Below are 24,045 nucleotides of genomic sequence, written 5' to 3'. Positions count from 1 at the left end.
CCGGAGCTAACACGCTCCGGGGACTGATTATAAACGGGGTGCCGCGTGCAAGATCACGGGGGTCCCCAGCGGCGGGACTCCCGCGATCAGGCATCTTATCCCCTATCCTTTGGATAGGGGATAAGATGTCTAAGCACCGGAGTACCCCTTTTAAAACTGTTACAAACACTACAACAACAAAAATGACTCCAGGATGGCATTACTTGCTGATCATCTTTTCTGCGGCATCCACATAGACTCATTCATAAAGCACTGTATCTCTCAGTTGAATGCACTGCCCATAATATCGCTGTATACACTGATAGCTGCACAATGTCCCAATAGCAACTTCAGCATTGCATAGTTCATTCAAACAGTGTGCTTCCATATTAGTGAGAATTTCTATTGTGGATGTTGTTTTTAAAAACACTTATACACTCACTGCAACAGCAAAAATTACTCTGAGCTGGTGTTCCTTGCAGATAATTTTTTCCACAGTATCCACATACTCATTCATAAAGCACTGTATTTCTCAGTTGAATACACTGCCCTTAATATCTCTCAGCTGTATACACTGATAATTGCACAAACTCCCATTAGCAGTATCAGATATATATATATAGCAATAGCAGCTATATATATAATATATATATATATTAATAATATGTCCAAGCATTTCAACAATGCCAAGTGCCTTATGCAGTGCCTAACTGGTTAGATAAGTAAATATATTGCACTCAGTTTACACTTAGCTGTACGGTGCGACTGGATTCCTCCACTGACTGACCACCTTATCCACACCGAATCAATAATCCAATGCGTCTCATGCACTCATTTTTCCACAGGGACCCTGATAAGGCTCATCACCAGCGAGTTTAGTCCATCATCCGCCAAAAGCGTATGGCATGCAGCCGCATGTCACCAGGCAGGCGTACACCCCCTTCCCCGCAAACCTTCACAATTCAGGACACCGGCGACGGCAGACAGCGAGGGGGGGGGGACAGAAATGGCCAGGAGACGCGGACACGGAGGGAGACCCCAGAGAGCAGGGGCACAGCCGCACAGTCCATTCTAACCCAACAAGGGTGGGGGAGTAGCAAGGATGGAGACAGAGGGAGTGTCGGGCAGGCCCAGAGCACAGAGAGCTGTGCTATCACTCCATGCCGCACCTGTGAGTACCTGTCTCTGATGACAAAACAAGTCCTAATATTGGCCTGAATCCTTAAAGGCGTACTCTGCCCCTAGACATCTTATGCCCTATTTAAAGGATAGGGGATAAGATGTCTGATCGCAGGGGTCCCGCCGCTGGGAACCCCTGCAATCCCTCCTGCAGCACCCCCTGTCATCTGGTACACAGATCGAGCTTCGCTCCGTGCCTGATGACTGGCGATGCGGGGGTAGGAGGATCGTGATGTCACGGCCCTGCCCCCTCATGACATCATGCCCCGCCCCCTCAATGCAAGTCTATGGGAGGGGGCGTGCCATCACGATCCTCTGGCCCCTGCATTGCCTGTCATCAGGCACGGAGCGAAGCTCGATCTGTGCACCAGATGACGGTGCTGCAGGAACCCCCGCGATCAGGCATCTTATCCCCTATCCTTTGGATAGGCAATTAGATGTCTAGGGGCGGAGTTCCGTTTTAAGGCCAAAATGGTCTGTGTCCTTAAGAGGTTAAAGGGGTTATCCAGGAAAAAACTTTTTTTTTATATATCAACTGGCTCCAGAAAGTTAAACAGATTTGTAAATTACTTCTATTAAAAAATCTTCATCCTTTCCGTACTTATTAGCTTCTTGAAGTTGTGTTGTTCTTTTCTAAGTGCTCTCTGATGACACGTGTCTCGGGAACTGCCAAGTTTAGAAGCAAATCCCCTTAGCAAACCTATTCTACTCTGTGCAGTTCCCGAGACAAGCAGAGATGTCAGCAGAGAGCACTGTTGCCAGACAGAAAACAACAACTCAACTTTAGAAGCTGATAATTATGGAAAGGATTAAGATTTTTTAATAGAAGTAATTTACAAATCTGTTTAACTTTCTGGAGCCAGTTGATATAAAAAAAAATTTTTTTTCCCGGAATACCCCTTTAACCTCTTAAGGACCAAGGGCGTACAAGTACGTCCTAAGTCCTTTCCCTTTGTGTAAAGCGGGGCCACGACGTCATAGCGGGTCGGACCCGGCCTCTAACAACGGCCGGGACCCGTGGCTAATAGCACTCGGCAATGATGGTGGTGCCGAGCGCTATTAACCACCATCATCGAAATCGCGGCATCCCGAACAGCTCTGGGACACGAGGAGGATCTCCTACCATGCCTCCTGGTGTCTGATCGCCGAATGACTGCTCAGTGCCTGAGATCCAGGCATGAGCAGTCAAGCGGCAGAATCATCGATCACTGGTTTCCTATGAGAAACCAGTGATCAATGTAAAAGATCAGTGTGTGCAGTGTTATAGGTCCCTATGGGAGCTATAACATTGGAAAAAAAAAGTGAATAAAGATCATTTAACCCCTTCCCTAATAAAAGTTAGAATCACCCCCCTTTTCCCATTTAAAAAAGAAAACAGTGTTGATAAAAATAAACATTTGTGGTATCACTGTGTGCGGAAATGTCCGAATTACAAAAATATATCATTAATTAAACCGCACAATCAATGGCGTACGCGCAAAAAAATTCCAAAGTCCAAAATATTGTATGTTTGGTCACATTTTATATCATGAAAAATGAATAAAAAGCGATCAATAAGTCCGAACAATACAAAAATGATACCACTAAAAACTTCAGATCACGGCGCAAAAAATGAGCCCTCATACCGCCCCATATGCAGAAAAATAAAAAAAGTTATAGGGGTCAGAAGATGACAATTGTAAACGTATACATTTTCCTGCATGCAGTTATGATTTTTTTCAGAAGTACGACAAAATCAAAACCTATAAAAGTAGGGTATCATTTTAATTGTATGGACCTACAGAATAAAGAGAAGGTGTCATTTTTTCCGTAAAATGTACAGCGTAAAAACAGAAGCCCCCAAAAGTTACGAAATGGCTTATTTTTTTAATTTTTTTTTCAATTTTGTCTCACAATGATTTTTTTCTCCTTTTCGCAGTAGATTTTTGGGTAAAATAACTGATGTCCTTACAAAGTAGAATTGGTAGCGCAAAAAATAAGCCATGAGATAGATTTTTAGGTGCAAAATTGAAAGAGTTATGTTTTAAAGGTGAGGAGGAAAAAATTTAAGTGCGAAAACGGAAAAACCCCTGGTCCTTAAGGGGTTAAGTATACATACTTGAATTTGTCACATACTTTTATATAATGACGTGAAAATACACTATTGATATAAAAATTGCAACTTTTCCTGAATTTTAGTTTACTTTTACCATACTGAAAACAATAGAAAATTGCAACTTCCTGTGGCATTGGGTTTAGAAATTTCAAGACATTGTAAATGTCAACTTATGTGACATTTAACTGAGGTGTTGTACTTAACAATTTCACAATGCAACATTTTCTTATGTATTTTCCATAGCTTTCTACATTTTGACATTGCAATAACTCCTACATGTGAGACAGAATTTTAAGAATGTTAAGTAAGATCTACTTTTAGTAATTATATATATATATATATATATATATATATATATATATTTATAAACTTTAATTACACTTCTTTGTCTACTCTGTCCACCTACTGCTTGGTTCTGGATGACCTTTAGTACATGTGTCATGCTATATTAGTTTCTTTGTATACGGTACGTTTACTTTAATGTATACTGTACATGCGTCATATAGTATTGGTAATCTTAATAGAGAGTGACGCAAAAATTAATGTCCTTTCACCCTCAAAAAATATATTAAATTGATAGCTTACAGGCCATAAGGTAAGATCTCTAATTTGGGGATCATAATAAAATATTTCAATGACACTGGAGTCAGGCTTTGTGTCACATAGATTTCAAAAAGCATCCATAGTACTCTGTTTACCCATATGGAACCATATCCTTGTGTGTGCATGTAAGCAGGCCCCTATAAAAGCTCAACAGCTCTACTACAATGCCCCCCACCCCCCTAATAACAATTTTCATCACCCCCCTTTTCCCTTTTATCAAATAAAACACTAAAAAAAACAAAAAAAAAACTACACATATTTGGTGTCGCCAAGTGCGTAATTGTCTGGACTATTAAATTATTATGTTCCTGATCCCCATAGGTCAACGGCGTAAACGCAAAAAAAAAAAAAAAATATGGAATAAAAAGTGGTAAAAAAGCCAGAACTGCACAAAATACACACAAAGGGGTACCATTGAGAACTACAGCTCGTGGCACAAAAAATAAACCCCAGCACAGCTCCGTAGGTGGAAAAATAAAAATGTTATAGGGACAGAACATGGCAATGAACAGATTTTTCTTTTTCACATTCAAATTTTTTTTTTGTTTTATCCATAAAATGAAACAAAAATGATTTAAGTTTGGTTTAATTGGAATCCTTCTGACCCATAAAATACAGTTAGCATGTTAGTTTTACTGTATTGTGAACTCGGAAAAATAATTGCCCCACAAAAATTGTGCAATTCCATATTTTTTTCAATTTTGCCCTACATGTAATTTTTTTCTGGCTTCGTAATGCATTGTATGATAAAGTAAAATGAACAAATGAAAAGTATGACTTGTCCAACAAAACACAAGCCTTAATTCTACTTTGCCAGTGGAAAAATAAATACGTTATAGGTCTTAAAACATGAGGTGGAAAAAACGTGAGCCAGAAATCGAAATTTGCTGTGTCATGAAGGGGTTATTACATATGCGTTGCAGTGAACTGTCAAACTGACAATCTTCTATTACAACCTACCTATGGCAGGCTGTAATACGAGTCTTGCCATGGCAGCCAGAAAGGCCTTCAGAAGGCTGGCAGTGAAAGCATCTAGGCAGCAATATTATAATTTAGGTTAAAATGCCTCTTTAAAAACATCCTGAAATCCTGCAATTTTCACAACAGCCATTGCCACCATTGCCTCTTGAGAAAGCGGTGATACGGCGAAACATGTAGAGGCGGCAATAGTGTGATATTTTAAGCGATACCTGATTGATCAATTTACAGCGGCAACTGCAGGGCTGCATTATTAGAAAGCGGAGAAGTGTTCTCCCTATATATTAAGTGTGTTACATACTTGATCATCAGGTTATCAGTTTTAACCTATTTTTGCATAGGGATTTTCCATTTTAATGAATATTGAATAAAAGTAAAGTTTTAGGGGGGTTGCATTCAAGGTTTTTTTTTACCCCGGGCTAAGGCCCTGGGGTTGAGTTAATTTTTGCAGTGTTTGTAAAGCACTGTGTCAGAGCAGTGTTGCCTTTAGCTGTTGCAAAACTAAACTCCCAGCATGCCCACACATCCTTTGTCTGTAGTTTTGCAAGAGCTGGAGGCACACAGCTGGAGAATACACAGTTCTAACAGAGATTTACAAAGATTGTACCCCCAGCTGTTGCTAAACTACAACTCCCATCATGGGAGTTGTAGTTTAGGAACAGCTAAAGGCTGTAGCGGTGCAATGGTGATCTCCTATACTGGATACCAACACACTTTATGGCCGGTATCCAGTATGCTGCAATAGAAGCCTGTCTACAGAGAAGCCTGTCTGCATAAAGATAGATGACCCCTAGTGGCGGCTATTTTCATTTTAGATTTTTTAGTAAAATTGAAATAAATAAAAAAATTAATGTATATTTAAAAAAGTCATCTTATCAGTAGTACTACCAAATATAAAAGTTTTTTTTATAATGACCGTGCCTCTTTAAGGTGTGCACTGGAGATAGGGATGTGGTACAGATTCTGTTTACTTTGCTGCTTCTCCTCATGTCCCTCCAGAGAATTGTCTTCTGTATTGTCACTAGTGGATAGTCTTTTGTGATGTCATGGTTGTGGTCCAACAATAATAGCCATAGTCAAATGATATCTTGTCAATACGGACAACATAGCTTGATTGAAGGAGACCCAAGAGGTGGTGTGATTGCAGTGTGATACTGGCAGAAGATCTTAAAGGAATTGGTAAGGTTGATTTAATGAAAAGTTTGTTATGCATATTGGAACCACAACCTTTTTTAAAATTCTTTAAATGCCTTATATGATGCACATCCATCTGGTTGACGTTTAAGAAGGTAGGACATCCACATACTCTTTGTCATCGATCTCTGTAAAAAATTTATATAATTATGAAAAAATCTAATAAAGAACATTTACTGTATACAGTCCATCACATTTTCTAATTAAGTAATTAATAAGTATTTTATTATATATTTTCTTGTGACAACACAAATGACACTCTGCTACAATGTAAAGTAGTGAGTGCACAGCTTGTATAACAATGGTAATACCACATATGTTTATTATTATTTCCCCCATTCTTTATTTATAAAATGGGAAAAGATGGTCATTACCTTTTCTATTGTGTTTTTTTATTTATTTTTTATTGCGTATACTGTTCAGTGCTATACATTGGCATAGCACTGATCAGTAAGAAGTAATATTGGTGGTCTACTTCGATGGTCTGCTAGTAGACAAACCATAGAAGAAGATTGCCGGTGCCAGACGGGAGAAGGTGAGAGGAGCTTTGGCCACCTTCTTTACTTATTGGACCCCTGCAATCACACTACAGGTGGTCTGATGAGTCCCTCTGAGCCCCGCATATAGTGCAAATGCTATTATCAGTGTTGATCACCACATCTAAAGGGTAAATTGTGGACATCAGCGGGATAGCTGATGTCTGCTGTTATCCATGAGGTCACCGATCACTGTGTACATTTCTGTACGCTAAGTACCAGGGCACAGCGGGGTACATGTATTTCATGTTTTCTCTAAGTGTTAATGAGATCTCTAATGTGAACAGTGTGAAAAGAAACAAATTTGGAGCTTCAATGCACTTAACAGAGACACATGTCACTTTAAGAAACATGCCATAGAAAAAGTTACCCCAAATGTGCAGGAAGGGGATAGTCCTAAAATGCTCCTAGACAGAGAAGTGTTTTGACATTTTGCACTGAACACTATAATGCTAACTCTTTCATTATTGATCTTATTAGATTATTTTATTGTTGCATATTATTGTTTTTTATGTTGTTATTTCAATAAAAATGGTCATTAAAAAATGATGCCCATTCTAAAATATTTGATATATTCACAGCCCTTTGCAATAATTTATGTACCATTTTTTGTAAAAGCAAACTAAACTTATGGTATTGGTTATTAAAAATATGCATATATGCAATACCAACTTCTACATAATCTTATCATCTGTCATATATCTGTTATATGTTTATTAAATAAAACCAGCATTGTTGCATTGATTGTTTTTAACTTCTTTCAGCATCTGTGGTGAAGGGTACTTAACCCCTTAAGGACCGAGCCCTTTTTCACCTTAAGGACCGGAGCGTTTTTTGCAATTCTGACCACTGTCACTTTAAACATTAATAACTCTGGAATGCTTTTAGTTATCATTCTGATTCCGAGACTGATTTTTCGTGACATATTCTACTTTAACTTAGTGGTAACATTTTATGGTAACTTGCATCCTTTCTTCGGGAAAAATCACCAAATTTGATGAAAAAAATGAAAATTTTGAATTTTTCTAACTTTGAAGCTCTCTGCTTGTAAGGAAAATGGATATTCAAAATATTTTTTTTTTGGGTTCACATATACAATATGTCTACTTTATGTTTGCATCATAAACTTTATGAGTTTTTACTTTTGGAAGACACCAGAGGGCTTCAAAGTTCAGCAGCAATTTTGACATTTTTCACACAATTTTCAAACTCGCTATTTTTCATGGACCAGTTCACGTTTGAAGTGGATTTGAAGGGCCTTCATATTAGAAATGCCCCATAAAAGACCCCATTATAAAAACTACACCCCCCAAAGTATTCAAAATGACATTCAATAAGTGTATTAACCCTTTAGGTGTTTCACAGGAATAGCAGCAAAGTGAAGGAGAAAATTCAAAATCTTCATTTTTTACACTCGCATGTTCTTGTAGACCCAATTTTTGAATTTTTGCAAGGGGTAAAAGGGAGAAAATTTTTACTTGTATTTGAAACCCAATTTCTCTCGAGTAAGCACATACCTCATATGTCTGTTAATTGTTCGGCGGGCGCAGTAGAGGGCTCAGAAGGGAAGGAGCGACAAATGGTTTTTGGGGGGCATGTCACCTTTAGGAAGCCCCTATGGTGCCAGAACAGCAAAAAAACACACATGGCATACCATTTTGGAAACTAGACTCCTCAGGGAACGTAACAAGGGGTAATGTGAACCTTAATACCCTACAGGTGTTTCACGACTTTTGCATATGTAAAATTTTTTTTTTATTTTTTACCTAATATGCTTGGTTTCCCAAAATTTTTACATTTTTAAAAAGGGTAATAGCAGGAAATACCCCCCAAAATTTGAAGCCCAATTTCTCCCGATTCAGAAAACACCCCATATGGGGGTGAAAAGTGCTCTGCTGGCGCACTACAGGTCTCAGAAGAGAAGGAGTCACATTTGGCTTTTTGAAAGCAAATTTTGCTCTGGGGGCATGCCGCATTTAAGAAGCCCCTATGGTGCCAGAACAGCAAAAAAAAAACACATGGCATACCATTTTGGAAACTAGACCCCTCGGGGAACGTAACAAGGGGTAATGTGAACCTTAATACCCTACAGGTGTTTCACGACTTTTGCATATGTGAACATTTTTTTTTTTTTTTTACCTAAAATGCTTGGTTTCCCAAAATTTTTACATTTTTAAAAAGGGTAATAGCAGAAAACACCCCCCAAAATTTGAAGCCCAATTTCTCCCGATTCAGAAAACACCCCATATGGGGGTGAAAAGTGCTCTGCTGGCGCACTACAGGTCTCAGAAGAGAAGGAGTCACATTTGGCTTTTTGAAAGCAAATTTTGCTCTGGGGGCATGCCGCATTTAGGAAGCCCCTATGGTGCCAGGACAGCAAAAAAAATAACACATGGCATACCATTTTGGAAACTAGACCCCTCGGGGAACGTAACAAGGGGTTAAGTGAACCTTTATACCCCACAGGTGTTTCATGACTTTTGTATATGTAAAAAAAATTATTTTTTTTTACCTAAAATGCTTGTTTTCCCAAAAATTTTACATTTTTAAAAAGGGTAATAGCAGAAAATACCCCACAAAATTTGAAGCCCAATTTCTCCCGAGTACGGCGATACCCCATATGTGGCCCTAAACTGTTGCCTTGAAATACGACAGGGCTCCAAAGTGAGAGTGCCATGCGCATTTGAGGCCTAAATTAGGGATTGCATAGGGGTGGACATAGGGGTATTCTACGCCAGTGATTCCCAAATAGGGGGGCCTCCAGCTGTTGTAAAACTCCCAGCATGCCTGGACAGTCAGTGGCTATCTGGCAATACTGGGAGTAGTTGTTTTGCAACAGCTGGAGGCTCCGTTCTGGAAACAGTGGCGTACCAGACGTTTTTCATTTTTATTGGGGAGGGGAGGGGGGCTGTGTAGGGGTATGTGTATATGTAGTGTTTTTTACTTTTTATTTTATTTTGTGGTAGTGTAGTGTAGTGTTTTTAGGGTACAGTCACACGGGCGGGGGTTCACAGTAGTTTCTCGCTGGCAGTTTAACTGCGGCAGAAAATTTGACGCAGCTCAAACTTGCAGCCGGATACTTACTGTAATCCTCCGCCCATGTGAGTGTACCCTGTACGTTCACATTGGGGGGGGAACATCCAGCTGTTGCAAAACTACAACTCCCAGCATGTACGGTCTATCAGTGCATGCTGGGAGTTGTAGTTTTGCAACAGCTGGAGACACACAGGTTGTGAAACACAGAGTTTAGTAACAAACTCAGTGTTTTGCAACCAGTGTGCCTTCAGCTGTTGCAAAAGCTACAACCCCCAGCATGTACGGACAGCGGAAGGGCATGCTGGGTCTTGTAGTTATGCAACAGCCGGAGGCATACTACATTGGCTGGGGATGCTGGAGATTGTAGTTATGCAACAGCTGGAGACACACTGGTTTACTACTTAACTCAGTGTGCCTTCAGCTGTTGCAAAACTACAACTCTCAGCAGTCACCGACAGCCAACGGGCATGCTGGGAGTTGTAGTTATGCAACCACCAGATGCACCACTACAACTCCCAGCATGCACTTTAGCTGATTGTGCAAGCTGGGAGTTGTAGTTACACAACAGCTGAAGGTACACTTTTACATAGAAAGAATGTGCCTTAAGCTGTTGCAAAACTACAAGTCCCAGCATGCCCATAAGGGCATGTTGGGAGTTGTGGTGGTCTGCCTCCTGCTGTTGCATAACTACAGCTCCCAGCATGCCCTTGTTGCATGCTGGGAGCTGTTGCTAAGCAACAGCAGGAGGCTGTCACTCACCTCCAACGATCCTCGCCGCACAGGTCAGTCCCTCGTCGTCTCCGCCGCCGCTGCTCCTGGGGCCCCGATCCCAACAGGGACGCCGGGGATCGGGGTCCCTAGCACCGGGGGTCGTCTTCCCGCACCCGCTCACGTCCTCCGGAAGAGGGGCGGAGCGGGTTGCGGGAGTGACACCCGCAGCAGGCGCCCTGATTGGTCGGCCGGTAATCCGGCCGACGAATCAGGGCGATCGTGAGGTGGCACCAGTGCCACCTCACTCCTGCAGACTCTGGCTGTTCGGGGCCGTCTCTGACTGCCCCGATCAGCCAGTAATTCCGGGTCATAGGGTCACTGGAGACCCGATTGACCCGGAATCCGCCGCAGATCGCTGGACTGAATTGTCCAGCGATCTGCGGCAATCGCCGACATGGGGGGACATAATGACCCCCCTGGGCGATATGCCGGGATGCCTGCTGAACGATTTCAGCAGGCATCCGGCTCCGGCTCCCCTCCGGCTAGCGGTGGGGGCCGGAAATGCTCAGGGCGTATCCATGCGCCCTCGGTCCTTAAGGACTTGGAAACGGGGGCGTATGGATACGCCCTATGTCCTTAAGGGGTTAAAGGGGTATTCCAGGCAAAAACTTTTTTTTTTATATATCAACTGGCTCCGGAAAGTTAAACAGATTTGTAAATTACTTCTATTAAAAAACCTAATCCTTCCAATAGTTATTAGCTTCTGAAGTTGAGTTGCTGTTTTCTGTGTAACTGCTCTCTGATGACTCACGTCCCGGGAGCTGTGCAGTTCCTATGGGGTTATTTTCCCATCATGCACAGCTCCCGGGACGTGACATCATCATTGAGCAGTTAGACAGAAAACTTCAGAAGCTAATAACTATTGGAAGGATTAATATTTTTTAATAGAAGTAATTTACAAATCTGTTTAACTTTCCAGGGCCAGTTGATATATAAAAAAAAGTTTTTGCCTGGAATACCCCTTTAACAGTCTGTCATGAATTATTGTCTGTGACTAAGAGTGCGCATGTGCTCGGAATGTGTGAAATGGAGGGATACGGTGTGCATTCTTTTAACTTTTAATGAAATGACATAAAGTATTCAGAGTTTAACCCTAAGTGTTGGATCATCTTTGCCTTTTTCTTGGACATATACAGCAAGCTTTTAGCCCTGTGCTGATCCAAGCAGTAATACTATGCTGCCATGCTGCTTCTACAGGCCAGAAGAGGCCTTAACCATTCCACTCGTGGTGAGATTGGGGTGGGATGAGTATAAGTTGTATTACTTTCTGGATGAGGATAGACCTTCAAGGTGTGATCATGGTGGTCCAACAGCAGCTCCTTCGCTATATCAATATACAGATATAGCCAAGCGATTCTTGATTCCCTATCCCATCTCAATATTGTATTGTACTACAGAAATTGAGATAACTTATTCTAACTAGTTACACAAAGTTAAACATCACTCCTCAAAGACTGCCCCTCTCTTGTTTCCTGGTTCATAAGGCTACCCCAACACAACACATTGTTGTGTTGGGTTAATACACTCACATAAATTATTCCAGGGCTTTCTGCAGCCACAGTTGAGACAGAGTGGAAATATGTGGCTTCCTTATAGGCTTACTATCAGGCAGAAAGGCATTGCATGGATGGCTGCTCAGTACTGTCACTTAGGCAGCCTGCACAAAATGATCGGCCATCCTGCGTGTTGGAGGAGGGTAAGAGACTTCTGGCCACCATTTGCACTCATGCTATTACGAGGGTCTAATGAGTACCCAGAAACCCACAACACCTACATTTCCCTAAAGATGCCATGATAAGCATTGATCACAGCATCTAAAGGGTTAATGGTGGACATCAGCATGATTACTGTTGTCTGCCATTTGTGATGAGTCCCCGGTTGCTCATAGTAGCTGGAACTCACCGGCTATGAGAGCGCAGCTCCTATGCTCTCTTTATAGTTTCTTCATAAATGTATGGCTCTGTGTGCAAAGTAGTACGCTGCAGCCCCATACATTTATGGTGTGTGTCCTTAAGGGGTTGAGAGTATAAAACACAAATGCAGTGCAAACCTAGCCTTTCATTTATTTCACTGCATGAGAGCTGCATGGATGAAAGTGTCAATTTTTGGAATAAATAACTGTTTAAAAGATAAACTTTCTTTGTTCCCCATAGTAACCAATCACAGTGCTGCTTTCATTTTATATAGTGCTTTTGGAAAACAAATAAAGTTTCTTTTTGAATCAAGCTTTATTTTCCAAAATGTTTTATTGATACAGCACTGCTGCAGTGAAAGGTGCAGTGAAATACCCTAAGTTAGTAGTGCAAGCGAAACTTTGTAATACAGTATATCTTATCAGAAAAAAATGTCTCTTCCTCTATTTATCAGTGTAATGGGACAATGGGTGTGGTCCCACTATGCTACCCAGACCCGTTCGGCTTTGGTCCACACTCAGGAGTCTAAAGACCTTCTAGGTTTTGACCCTTTATCCTATTCTAGGATGTGGAAGCTGTTAAGGTACCAGGTTGGTTCCAAAGAGTGATCCCGGTGGTTTGCAGCAAAGCTTAGGGCAAAGGCAAGGTCCAGGTGTGGGTCGTGGGCAGGCAGCAAGGCCATACAATCAGATACAGGAAGAAGGAACAGGTTCAGCGGTCAGGGTAATGCTAGGATACAAAGGGGTCGGACAGAAGTGGAGTCAGGAAATCAGGCACAGGTCAATACACAGGATATCAGGATTATAAATACTGCACACCTTTGTTAAAGACACAAGGAACCACAATACAGTGGGGCAAAAAAGTATTTAGTCAGCCACCAATTGTGCAAGTTTTCCCACTTAAAAGATGAGAGGCCTTTAATTTTTATCATAGGTATACCTCAACTATGAGAGACATAATGAGAAAAATAAATAAATAAAAATCACACTCATTTTAAAATAATTTATTTGCAAACTATGGTGGAGAATAAGTATTTGGTCACCTACAAACAAGCAAGATTTCTGGCTCTCACAGACCTGTAACTTCTTCTTTAACTCCTTAAGGGCTTAGGGCGTACCTGTACTCCGAGTCTGCTCCCGTTCTATAACGCAGGAGCATGGCCTTGCGTCATAGCGGGTCGGGCCCGTGGCTAATAGTGTGCAACACTGATCGCGGTGCCGCGCGCCTATTAACCTTTTATATGCGGCGTTCAAAGTTGATCACCGCGTCTAAAGTGAAACTAAAATGCTGCCGGTTAGCTCAGGGGGCTGTCCCGAACAGATGTAGGACTGCAGAAGAGTCCCCTACCTTCCTCCACGCTGTCTGATCGCCGAATGACTGCTCAGTTCCTGAGATCCAGGCATGAGCAGTCAAGCGGCAGAATCATCGATCAATGATTTCCTATGAGAAACCATTGATCAATGTAAAAGATCAGTGTGTGCATTGCAAAAAAAAGGAGAAAAAAAAGTGTATAAAGATTATTTAACCCCTTCCCTAAGAAAAATTCCAAAGTACAAAATAGCGTATTTTTGGTCATTTTTTATATCATGAAAAAAATGAATAAAAAGTGATCCAAAAGTCCGATCAGTACAAGAATGCCCCGTACGCTGAAAAATAAAAAAGTTATAGGGGTCAGAAGGTGGCAATTTTAAACATATACATTTTCCTGCATGTAGTTATGATTTTTTCCAGAAGTACGACAAAATCAAACCTATAGAAGTAGGGTATCATTTTAATCGTATGTACCTACATAATAAAGAGAAGGTGTAATTTTTGCCGAAAAATTTACTGCGTAGAAACAGAAGCCCCCAAAAATTACAAAATGGCGTTTTTTCTTTAATTTTGTCGCACAATGATTTTTAATTTTTTTTCCCTTTTGTGTTCTGCATGCTTCAGAGTAAAGAGCTCAGAGCAGGACATGCCCAATCACTGGCCACAGCAGTGTCCAATCTCAGCCAGCCTTCGGGGGGGGGGGGGGGGGAAACTTACAGTGGACAACCCATCTTTATGAGGGCAAGCCACCTTCAGGGGGTCCTAATTACATGGTTAAAACTACCTTTAGAGGGGTCCTACCTGCAGGTGGCAAACTGCTTTTAGGGGATCGTACCTACAGGGGCACAATTCTAGGAGCATAACTGTTTTATAAGAAAATTCTATTGACAGAGCTGTATGAGGGTAATATAAGTATATATTACTGATACTCTGCTGCAGTTGCTGGGATCAAAGATTCCTCTGTTGGCACTAACAGATGTGATTGCCGGGCGCCAGTGGTTTTATGGTAGACATTTGCATACTGTAAGCCCCCAGGTCTTCTATGTATGCCAGAGGCAGGATTAATATGCTGCCTGTCAGTTTTACACTGAAGTTTTATTGAAGCAATCATATTATCAGATCCCCTAGTGAGCTCCCTTCCCCCTTACAAAATGCTATAATATGTAAAACAAAATGTATAGCAGTACATTACATCTAATTATTATAATTGCAAACATAACTATTTGTGCCATAAAACAAATGTTATTTAAAGAAAATGCTGTATTTAAATAAAATGTTAAAGAAACCCACCCTACTGTGTAATAGCATTTTTATTATCCACCCTCACCGAAAAAGTATTGAAAACATATTATAATGATAATTTTGTAACCCAAAATGGTACCAGTTAAATCTACAGCTTGTTTCCTACATTTACAGCACTGAATACTAACTACATAGCACCAGAACTGTAAATGGACGGTAGAAGGTACCTAGGGTTTAAACAGTAAATAACATCTGTGGCATACTTTTACATTGAGATGCAGAGGCGTAAAGAATTTTTAAACACAGTAGTAATAATTTTAAGTAGGGCAAATAAATTAAAAACTCGTTGCAGCTGATTTTGTTCCATTTGAATGTCTATATACAGAAGCATTATAGCTTCAAAACATCTAATTTAATGAATCATACTTATTTTTAACACTGTGTAAATCAATGCAGTGGAAATTGCTAAGCAATCAGATTTTCACTTGTTATACTTTCACTTTTTGCCCCCTCATAATTTCAGAAGGTCCAGGTATTGATACTTACCTTCATAGGTCTCCTCAAGTACAACAATGTTCATTGAATCTTTTCGTAGAAGGGTTGTCTGCTCACATGGCTCTTTGTTGACAGGATATACCAGATTATGAACCAATCCCTGATTAGATTTTTCATAATTGGAAATGAGGTCCCTGAGATTTGTAAATAACTTTTCTTGAACACCTTTTGCTGCCTGAAGTGAGCAAAATAATATAGTATTGTTACGCCGAGCGCTCCGGGTCCCCGCTCCTCCCCGGAGCGCTCGCTACACTTCCCTCACTGCAGCGCCCCGGTCGGTTCCACGGACCCGGGGCGCTGCGTTACCACCTCCGGCCGGGATGCGATTCGCGATGCGGGTAGCGCCCGCTCGCGATGCGCACCCCGGCTCCCGTACCTTACTCGCTCCCCGTCAGTTCTGTCCCGGCGCGCGCGGCCCCGCTCCCTAGGGCGCGCGCGCGCCGGGTCTTTGCGATTTAAAGGGCCACTGCACCGCTGATTGGTGCAGTGGTTCCAATTAGTGTTTACACCTGTGCACTTCCCTATATCACCTCACTTCCCCTTCACTCCCTCGCCGGATCTTGTTGCCCTAGTGCCAGTGAAAGCGTTCCTTGTGTGTTCCTTGCCTGTGATTCCAGACCTTCTGCCGTTGCCCCTGACTACGATCCTTGCTGCCTGCCCCGACCTTCTGCTACGTCCGACCTTGCTTCTGTCTACTCCCTTGTACCGCGCCTATCTTCAGCAGCCAGAGAGGTTGAGCCGTTGCTAGGGGATACGACCTGGTCACTACCGCCGCAGCAAGACCATCCCGCTTTGCGGCGGGCTCTGGTGAAAACCAGTAGTGACTTAGAACCGATCCTCTAGCACGGTCCACGCCAATCCCTCTCTGGCACAGAGGATCCACTACCTGCCAGCCGGCATCGTGACAGTAGATCCGGCCATGGATCCCGCTGAAGTTCCTCTGCCAGTTGTCGCTGACCTCACCACGGTGGTCGCCCAGCAGTCACAACAGATTGCGCAACAAGGCCAACAGCTGTCTCAACTGACTGTTATGCTACAACAGTTACTACCACAGCTCCAGCAATCATCTCCTCCGCCAGCTCCTGTACCTCCTCCGCAGCGAGTGGCCGCTTCTGGAATACGACTATCCTTGCCGGATAAATTTGATGGGGACTCTAAGTTTTGCCGTGGCTTTCTTTCCCAATGTTCATTACACTTGGAGATGATGTCGGACCAGTTCCCCACTGAAAGGTCTAAGGTGGCTTTCGTAGTCAGCCTGCTGTCTGGAAAAGCCCTGGCTTGGGCCACACCGCTCTGGGACCGCAATGACCCCGTCACTGCCTCTGTACACTCCTTCTTCTTGGAAATTCGAAGTGTCTTTGAGGAACCTGCCCGAGCCTCTTCTGCTGAGACTGCCCTGTTGAACCTGGTCCAGGGTAATTCTTCCGTTGGCGAGTATGCCGTACAGTTCCGTACCCTTGCTTCAGAATTATCCTGGAATAATGAGGCACTCTGCGCGACCTTTAAAAAAGGCCTATCCAGCAACATTAAAGATGTTCTGGCCGCACGAGAAATCCCTGCTAACCTACATGAACTCATCCATCTTGCCACTCGCATTGACATGCGTTTTTCCGAACGGCGTCAGGAGCTCCGCCAGGATATGGACTCTGTTCGCACGAGGCGTTTCTTCTCCCCGGCTCCTCTCTCCTCTGGTCCCCTGCAATCTGTTCCTGTGCCTCCCGCCGTGGAGGCTATGCAGGTCGACCGGTCTCGCCTGACACCCCAAGAGAGGACACGACGCCGCATGGAGAATCTCTGCCTGTACTGTGCTAGTACCGAACACTTCCTGAAGGATTGTCCTATCCGTCCTCCCCGCCTGGAAAGACGTCCGCTGACTCCGCACAAAAGTGAGACAGTCCTTGATGTCTACTCTGCTTCTCCACGTCTTACTGTGCCTGTGCGGATGTCTGCCTCTGCCTTCTCCTTCTCTGCTGTGGCCTTCTTGGACTCTGGATCTGCAGGAAATTTCATCTTAGCCTCTCTCGTCAACAGGTTCAACATCCCGGTGACCAGTCTCGCCAGACCCCTCTACATCAATTGTGTAAACAATGAAAGATTGGACTGTACTATACGTTTCCGCACGGAGCCCCTTCTAATGTGCATCGGATCTCATCACGAGAGGATTGAACTGTTGGTCCTCCCCAATTGCACTTCTGAAATCCTTCTTGGACTTCCCTGGCTTCAACTCCATTCCCCAATCCTGGATTGGTCCACTGGGGAGATCAAGAGTTGGGGGCCCTCTTGTTCCAAGGACTGCTTAAAACCGGTTCCCAGTAAACCTTGCCGTGTCCCTGTGCTTCCTCATGTAACCGGTCTCCCTAAGGCCTATATGGACTTTGCGGACGTTTTTTGCAAAAAACAAGCTGAGACTCTACCTCCTCACAGGCCTTATGATTGTCCCATTGACCTCCTCCCGGGCACTACTCCACCCCGGGGCAGAATCTATCCTCTGTCCGTCCCAGAGACTCTTGCCATGTCTGAATACGTCCAAGAAAATTTAAAAAAGGGCTTTATCCGTAAATCCTCCTCTCCTGCCGGAGCCGGATTTTTCTTTGTGTCCAAAAAAGATGGCTCTCTACGTCCTTGCATTGACTACCGCGGTCTTAATAAAATCACGGTTAAGAACCGCTACCCCCTACCCCTCATCTCTGAACTCTTTGATCGTCTCCAAGGTGCCCATATTTTTACCAAACTGGACTTAAGAGGTGCTTATAATCTCATCCGCATCAGAGAGGGGGATGAATGGAAAACGGCATTTAACACCAGAGATGGACACTTTGAGTATCTGGTCATGCCCTTTGGTCTATGCAACGCCCCTGCCGTCTTCCAAGACTTTGTTAATGAAATTTTTCGTGATCTACTATACTCCTGTGTTGTTGTATATCTGGACGATATCCTGATTTTTTCTGCCAATCTTGAAGAACACCGCCAGCATGTCCGTATGGTTCTTCAGAGACTTCGTGATAATCAACTCTATGCCAAAATAGAGAAATGTCTGTTTGAATGCCAATCTCTTCCTTTTCTAGGATACTTGGTCTCTGGCCAGGGACTACAAATGGACCCAGATAAACTCTCTGCCGTCTTAGATTGGCCACGCCCCTCCGGACTCCGTGCCATCCAACGTTTTTTGGGGTTCGCCAATTATTACAGGCAATTTATTCCACATTTTTCTACCATTGTGGCTCCTATTGTGGCTTTAACAAAAAAAAATGCCGATCCCAAGTCTTGGCCTCCTCAAGCGGAAGACGCCTTTAAACGACTCAAGTCTGCCTTTTCTTCGGCTCCCGTGCTCTCCAGACCTGACCCATCTAAACCCTTCCTATTGGAGGTTGATGCCTCCTCAGTGGGAGCTGGAGCTGTCCTTCTACAAAAAAACTCTTCCGGGCATGCTGTTACTTGTGGTTTTTTTTCCAGGACCTTCTCTCCGGCGGAGAGGAACTACTCCATCGGGGATCGAGAGCTTCTAGCCATTAAATTAGCACTTGAGGAATGGAGGCATCTGCTGGAGGGATCAAGATTTCCAGTTATTATTTACACCGATCACAAGAACCTCTCCTACCTCCAGTCTGCCCAACGGCTGAATCCTCGTCAGGCCAGGTGGTCTCTGTTCTTTGCCCGATTTAATTTTGAAATTCACTTTCGGCCTGCTGATAAAAACATTAGGGCCGATGCTCTCTCTCGTTCCTCAGATGCCTCTGAAATTGAACTCTCTCCTCAACACATCATTCCTCCTGACTGCCTGATTTCCACTTCTCCAGCCTCCATCAGGCAAACTCCTCCAGGAAAGACCTTTGTTTCTCCACGCCAACGCCTTGGGATCCTCAAATGGGGTCACTCCTCCCATCTCGCAGGTCATGCGGGCATCAAGAAATCTGTGCAACTCATCTCTCGCTTCTATTGGTGGCCGACTCTAGAGACTGATGTGGTGGACTTTGTGCGAGCCTGCACTATCTGTGCCCGGGATAAGACTCCTCGCCAGAAGCCCGCTGGTTTTCTTCATCCTCTACCTGTCCCCGAACAACCTTGGTCTCTGATTGGTATGGATTTTATTACTGACTTACCCCCATCCCATGGCAACACTGTTATTTGGGTGGTCGTTGATCGATTCTCCAAAATGGCACATTTCATCCCTCTTCCTGGTCTTCCTTCAGCGCCTCAGTTGGCTAAACAATTTTTTGTACACATTTTTCGTCTTCACGGGTTGCCTACACAGATCGTCTCGGATAGAGGCGTCCAATTTGTGTCTAAATTCTGGAGGGCTCTCTGTAAACAACTCAAGATTAAATTAAATTTTTCTTCTGCATACCATCCTCAATCCAATGGACAAGTAGAGAGAATTAACCAGATCTTGGGTGACTATTTACGACATTTTGTTTCCTCCCGCCAGGATGACTGGGCAGATCTTCTACCTTGGGCCGAATTCTCGTATAATTTCAGAATCTCTGAATCTTCCTCCAAATCTCCGTTTTTCGTGGTGTACGGCCGTCACCCTCTTCCCCCCCTCCCTACCCCCTTGCCCTCTGGTCTGCCCGCTGTGGATGAAATTTCTCGTGATCTTTCCACCATATGGAAAGAGACCCAAAATTCTCTCTTACAGGCTTCTTCTCGCATGAAGAGATTCGCAGATAAGAAAAGAAGAGCTCCTCCCATTTTTTCCCCTGGAGACAAGGTATGGCTCTCCGCTAAATATGTCCGTTTCCGTGTCCCGAGCTATAAGTTGGGACCACGCTATCTTGGTCCTTTTAAAGTTTTGTGTCAAATTAATCCTGTCTCTTACAAACTTCTTCTTCCTCCTTCTCTTCGTATCCCTAATGCCTTTCACGTCTCTCTTCTTAAACCTCTCATCCTCAACCGTTTTTCTCCTAAATCTGTTCCTCCCACTCCTGTTTCCGGCTCCTCGGACATCTTCTCTGTCAAAGAGATTTTGGCCTCTAAAAAGGTCAGGGGAAGAACTTTTTTTTTAGTGGATTGGGAGGGTTGTGGTCCAGAAGAGAGGTCCTGGGAACCTGAGGACAATATCCTGGACAAAAGTCTGATCCTCAGGTTCTCAGGCCCCAAGAAGAGGGGGAGACCCAAGGGGGGGGGTACTGTTACGCCGAGCGCTCCGGGTCCCCGCTCCTCCCCGGAGCGCTCGCTACACTTCCCTCACTGCAGCGCCCCGGTCGGTTCCACGGACCCGGGGCGCTGCGTTACCACCTCCGGCCGGGATGCGATTCGCGATGCGGGTAGCGCCCGCTCGCGATGCGCACCCCGGCTCCCGTACCTTACTCGCTCCCCGTCAGTTCTGTCCCGGCGCGCGCGGCCCCGCTCCCTAGGGCGCGCGCGCGCCGGGTCTTTGCGATTTAAAGGGCCACTGCACCGCTGATTGGTGCAGTGGTTCCAATTAGTGTTTACACCTGTGCACTTCCCTATATCACCTCACTTCCCCTTCACTCCCTCGCCGGATCTTGTTGCCCTAGTGCCAGTGAAAGCGTTCCTTGTGTGTTCCTTGCCTGTGATTCCAGACCTTCTGCCGTTGCCCCTGACTACGATCCTTGCTGCCTGCCCCGACCTTCTGCTACGTCCGACCTTGCTTCTGTCTACTCCCTTGTACCGCGCCTATCTTCAGCAGCCAGAGAGGTTGAGCCGTTGCTAGGGGATACGACCTGGTCACTACCGCCGCAGCAAGACCATCCCGCTTTGCGGCGGGCTCTGGTGAAAACCAGTAGTGACTTAGAACCGATCCTCTAGCACGGTCCACGCCAATCCCTCTCTGGCACAGAGGATCCACTACCTGCCAGCCGGCATCGTGACAAGTATTAGCTATGTTTTAGTAAAAACCTTAATAATGACTTAAATACTTTATTGCCTTGGACACAGATCCATACTACATACCATTGATTTCTTCTGAATCAGTCTTTAACCCCTTAACGACGAAGGACGTATATTATCATCCTCCGCTGGCTCCTGCGATATGCCGCAGGGTCACGCGGTGTCCCCGTGGCATATCGGGTCAGTCCTGGCGGCTATCAACGGCCGGGACCTGCGGCTAATACAGGACATCACCGATCGTGGTGATGCCCTGTATTAACCCTTCAGACGCGGCGATCAAAGCTGACCGCCGCATCTGAAGTGAAAGTGAAAGTAACCCGGCTGTTCGGGACCGCCGTGGTGAAATTGCGGCGTCCCGAACAGCTTACAGGACACCAGGAGGGCCCTTACCTGCCTCCTCGGTGTTCGATCGAAGAATGACTGCTCCGTGCCTGAGATCCAGGCCGGAGCAGTCAAGCGCCGATAACACTGATCACAGGCGTGTTAATACACGCCAGTGATCAGCATGAAAGATCAGTGTGTGCAGTGTTATAGGTCCCTATGGGACCTATAGCACTGCAAAAAAAAAAGTAAAAAAAAAGTGTTAATAAAGGTCATTAAACCCATCCATAATAAAAGTTTGAATCACCCCCCTTTTCCCATAAAAAAAATAAAACAGTGTAATTAAAAATAAAAATGTGGTATTGCCGCGTGTGTAAATGTCCGAACTATAAAAATATATCGTTAATTAAACCGCACGGTCAATGGCGTACACGTCAAAAAATTCCAAAGTCCAAAAAAGCGTATTTTTGGTCACTTTTTATACCATTAAAAAATTTATAAAAAGTGATCAAAAAGTCCGATCAAAACAAAAATGGTACCAATAAAAACTTCACATCACAACGCAAAAAATGAGTCCCTATACCGCCCTGTATGTGGAAAAATAAAAAAGTTATAGGGGTCAGAAGAGGACATTTTTAAACGTATACATTTTCCTGCATGTAGTTATGATTTTTTCCAGAAGTACGACAAAATGAAACCTATATAAGTAGGGTATCATTTCAACCGTATGGACCTACAGAATAATTATAAGGTGTCATTTTTACCGAAATATGCACTGCGTAGAAACGGAAGCCCCCAAAAGTTACAAAATGGCGTTTTTTTCTTTGATTTTGTCGCACAATGATTTTTTTTTCCCGTTTTGCCGTGAATTTTTGGGTAAAATGACTAATGTCACTGCAAATTAGAATTGATGACGCAAAAAATAAGCCATAATATGGATTTTTAGGTGGAAAATTGAAAGGGTTAGGATTTTTAAAAGTTAAGGAGGAAAAAACGAAAGTGCGAAAACTGAAAAACCCTGCGTCCTTAAGGGGTTAAAGGGGTAGTCCAGTGGAAACTAAATGAACTGGTGCCAGAAAGTTAAACAGATTTGTAAATTGCTTCTATAAAAAAATCTTCCTGTACTTATCAGCTGCTGTATGCTCCACAGGAAGTTGAGTTGTTGTTGTTCTTCTTTTCAGTCTGACCACAGTGCTCTCTGCTGACACCTCTGTCCATTTCAGTTACTGTCCAGAGCAGGAGAAAATCCCCATAGCAAACCTATCCTGCTTTGGACAGTTCCTGATACGGACAGAGGTGTCAGCAGAGAGCACTGTGGTCAGACTGGAAAGAACTCCAGAAAGAAATGCAACTTCCTCTGGGGCATACAGTAGATAAGTACTGGAAGGATTAAGATTAAGTAATTTACAAATCCATTTAATTTTCTGGCACCAATTCATTTAAAAAAAAATAATAATAATAATAGTTTTCCACTTTACCAAGGTTTTCAGAGTCATGTACAATCTAGCTAGAAATTGAACAGTGTGCATTTGAAAAAAAAAAGCACTGCCATATTATCTTGTGGTTTGGTGGCATGGGAGACCAGGGCAGAGAAGCAATAGTGGACTGTGGTAAAGGATAAGAAACTTTTCCCTAAAGGTGTACTCCACCCCTAGACATCTTATCCCCTATCCCCTACAATTGTACTTTGTAATGAAACCTCTCATTTTACCATAAAATGTATGGCGAACCCAAAAAATTTTTTTAGGGAGGAAATTTAAATGAATACCACAATTTTGCACATTTTGGAGGGTTTTGTTTTCACACTATACACTTTACGGTAAAAATGACATGTTTTCTTTATTCTGTGGGTCAATACGATTAAAATTAGAGGTGCACCGAAATGGAAATTTCAGAACCGAAACGAAACCGAAATAAAAAAATATGTCCGACCGATACCGAAAATGACTTCTCCCCGTCTTCTGGTAAAATGCAGCGCTCCGCTCATTAGATTAGATTCCCCCACATTAGGTTGGGAGCTCCCCCACATTAGTAGGCAGCTCCCCCACAATAGTAGGCAGCTCCCCCGCAATAGTAGGCAGCTCCCCCACATTAGGTCAGCATTTCCCCCACAATAGTAGGCAGGTTCCCCACAATAGTAGGCAGTTCCCCCACAATATTAGGCAGCTCCCCCCACATTTGTAGGCAGCTCCCCCCCACAATATTAGGTAGCTCCCCCCACAATATCAGGCAGCTCCCCCCCACAATATCAGGCAGCTCCCCCCCCAACAATATTAGGCAGCTCCCCCCCACAATATTAGGCAGCTCCCCCCCCACAATATTAGGCAGCTCCCCCCCCCCCCCCACAATATTAGGCAGCTCCCCCCCCCCCACAATATTAGGCAGCTCCCCCCCAACAATATTAGGCAGCTCCACCCCAACAATATTAGGCAGCTCCACCCCAACAATATTAGGCAGCTCCACCCCCACATTAGGTCAGCAG

At 43.8% G+C, this 24,045-nt stretch overlaps 2 protein-coding genes across 4 annotated transcripts in view; one reads left to right on the top strand and one right to left on the bottom strand.

Annotated features, from left to right (window-relative positions):
- Positions 1-24,045, top strand: part of LOC130355737 (T-cell receptor-associated transmembrane adapter 1) — a 178,176-nt gene that overhangs the window by 39,864 nt on the left and 114,267 nt on the right. Inside the window, exon 1 of one of the 3 annotated variants that reach the window (XM_056556297.1) lies at positions 5,843-6,013. The exons of the other annotated variants lie outside the window; for them this stretch is intronic. The gene's annotated coding sequence lies outside the window, so the exon portion shown is untranslated. Of the gene's footprint in view, positions 1-5,842; positions 6,014-24,045 lie in introns of those variants that run through there. 3 annotated transcript variants of the gene reach the window in all.
- LOC130355738 (SH2 domain-containing protein 1B-like) overlaps positions 5,983-24,045 on the bottom strand; it is a 32,792-nt gene continuing 14,729 nt past the window's right edge. The window contains 2 exon segments of the mRNA XM_056556303.1: positions 5,983-6,187; positions 15,409-15,567. Coding sequence (XP_056412278.1) covers positions 6,116-6,187; positions 15,409-15,567 — 231 coding nt within the window. The 3' untranslated portion in view covers positions 5,983-6,115.

Source organism: Hyla sarda, chromosome 2 (assembly GCF_029499605.1).
Source record: "Hyla sarda isolate aHylSar1 chromosome 2, aHylSar1.hap1, whole genome shotgun sequence".
In the NCBI taxonomy this organism is placed as follows: Eukaryota; Metazoa; Chordata; class Amphibia; order Anura; family Hylidae; genus Hyla; species Hyla sarda.
Note: the sequence above shows the minus strand (reverse complement) of the source record. Positions and strands in the feature narration are given on the sequence as shown.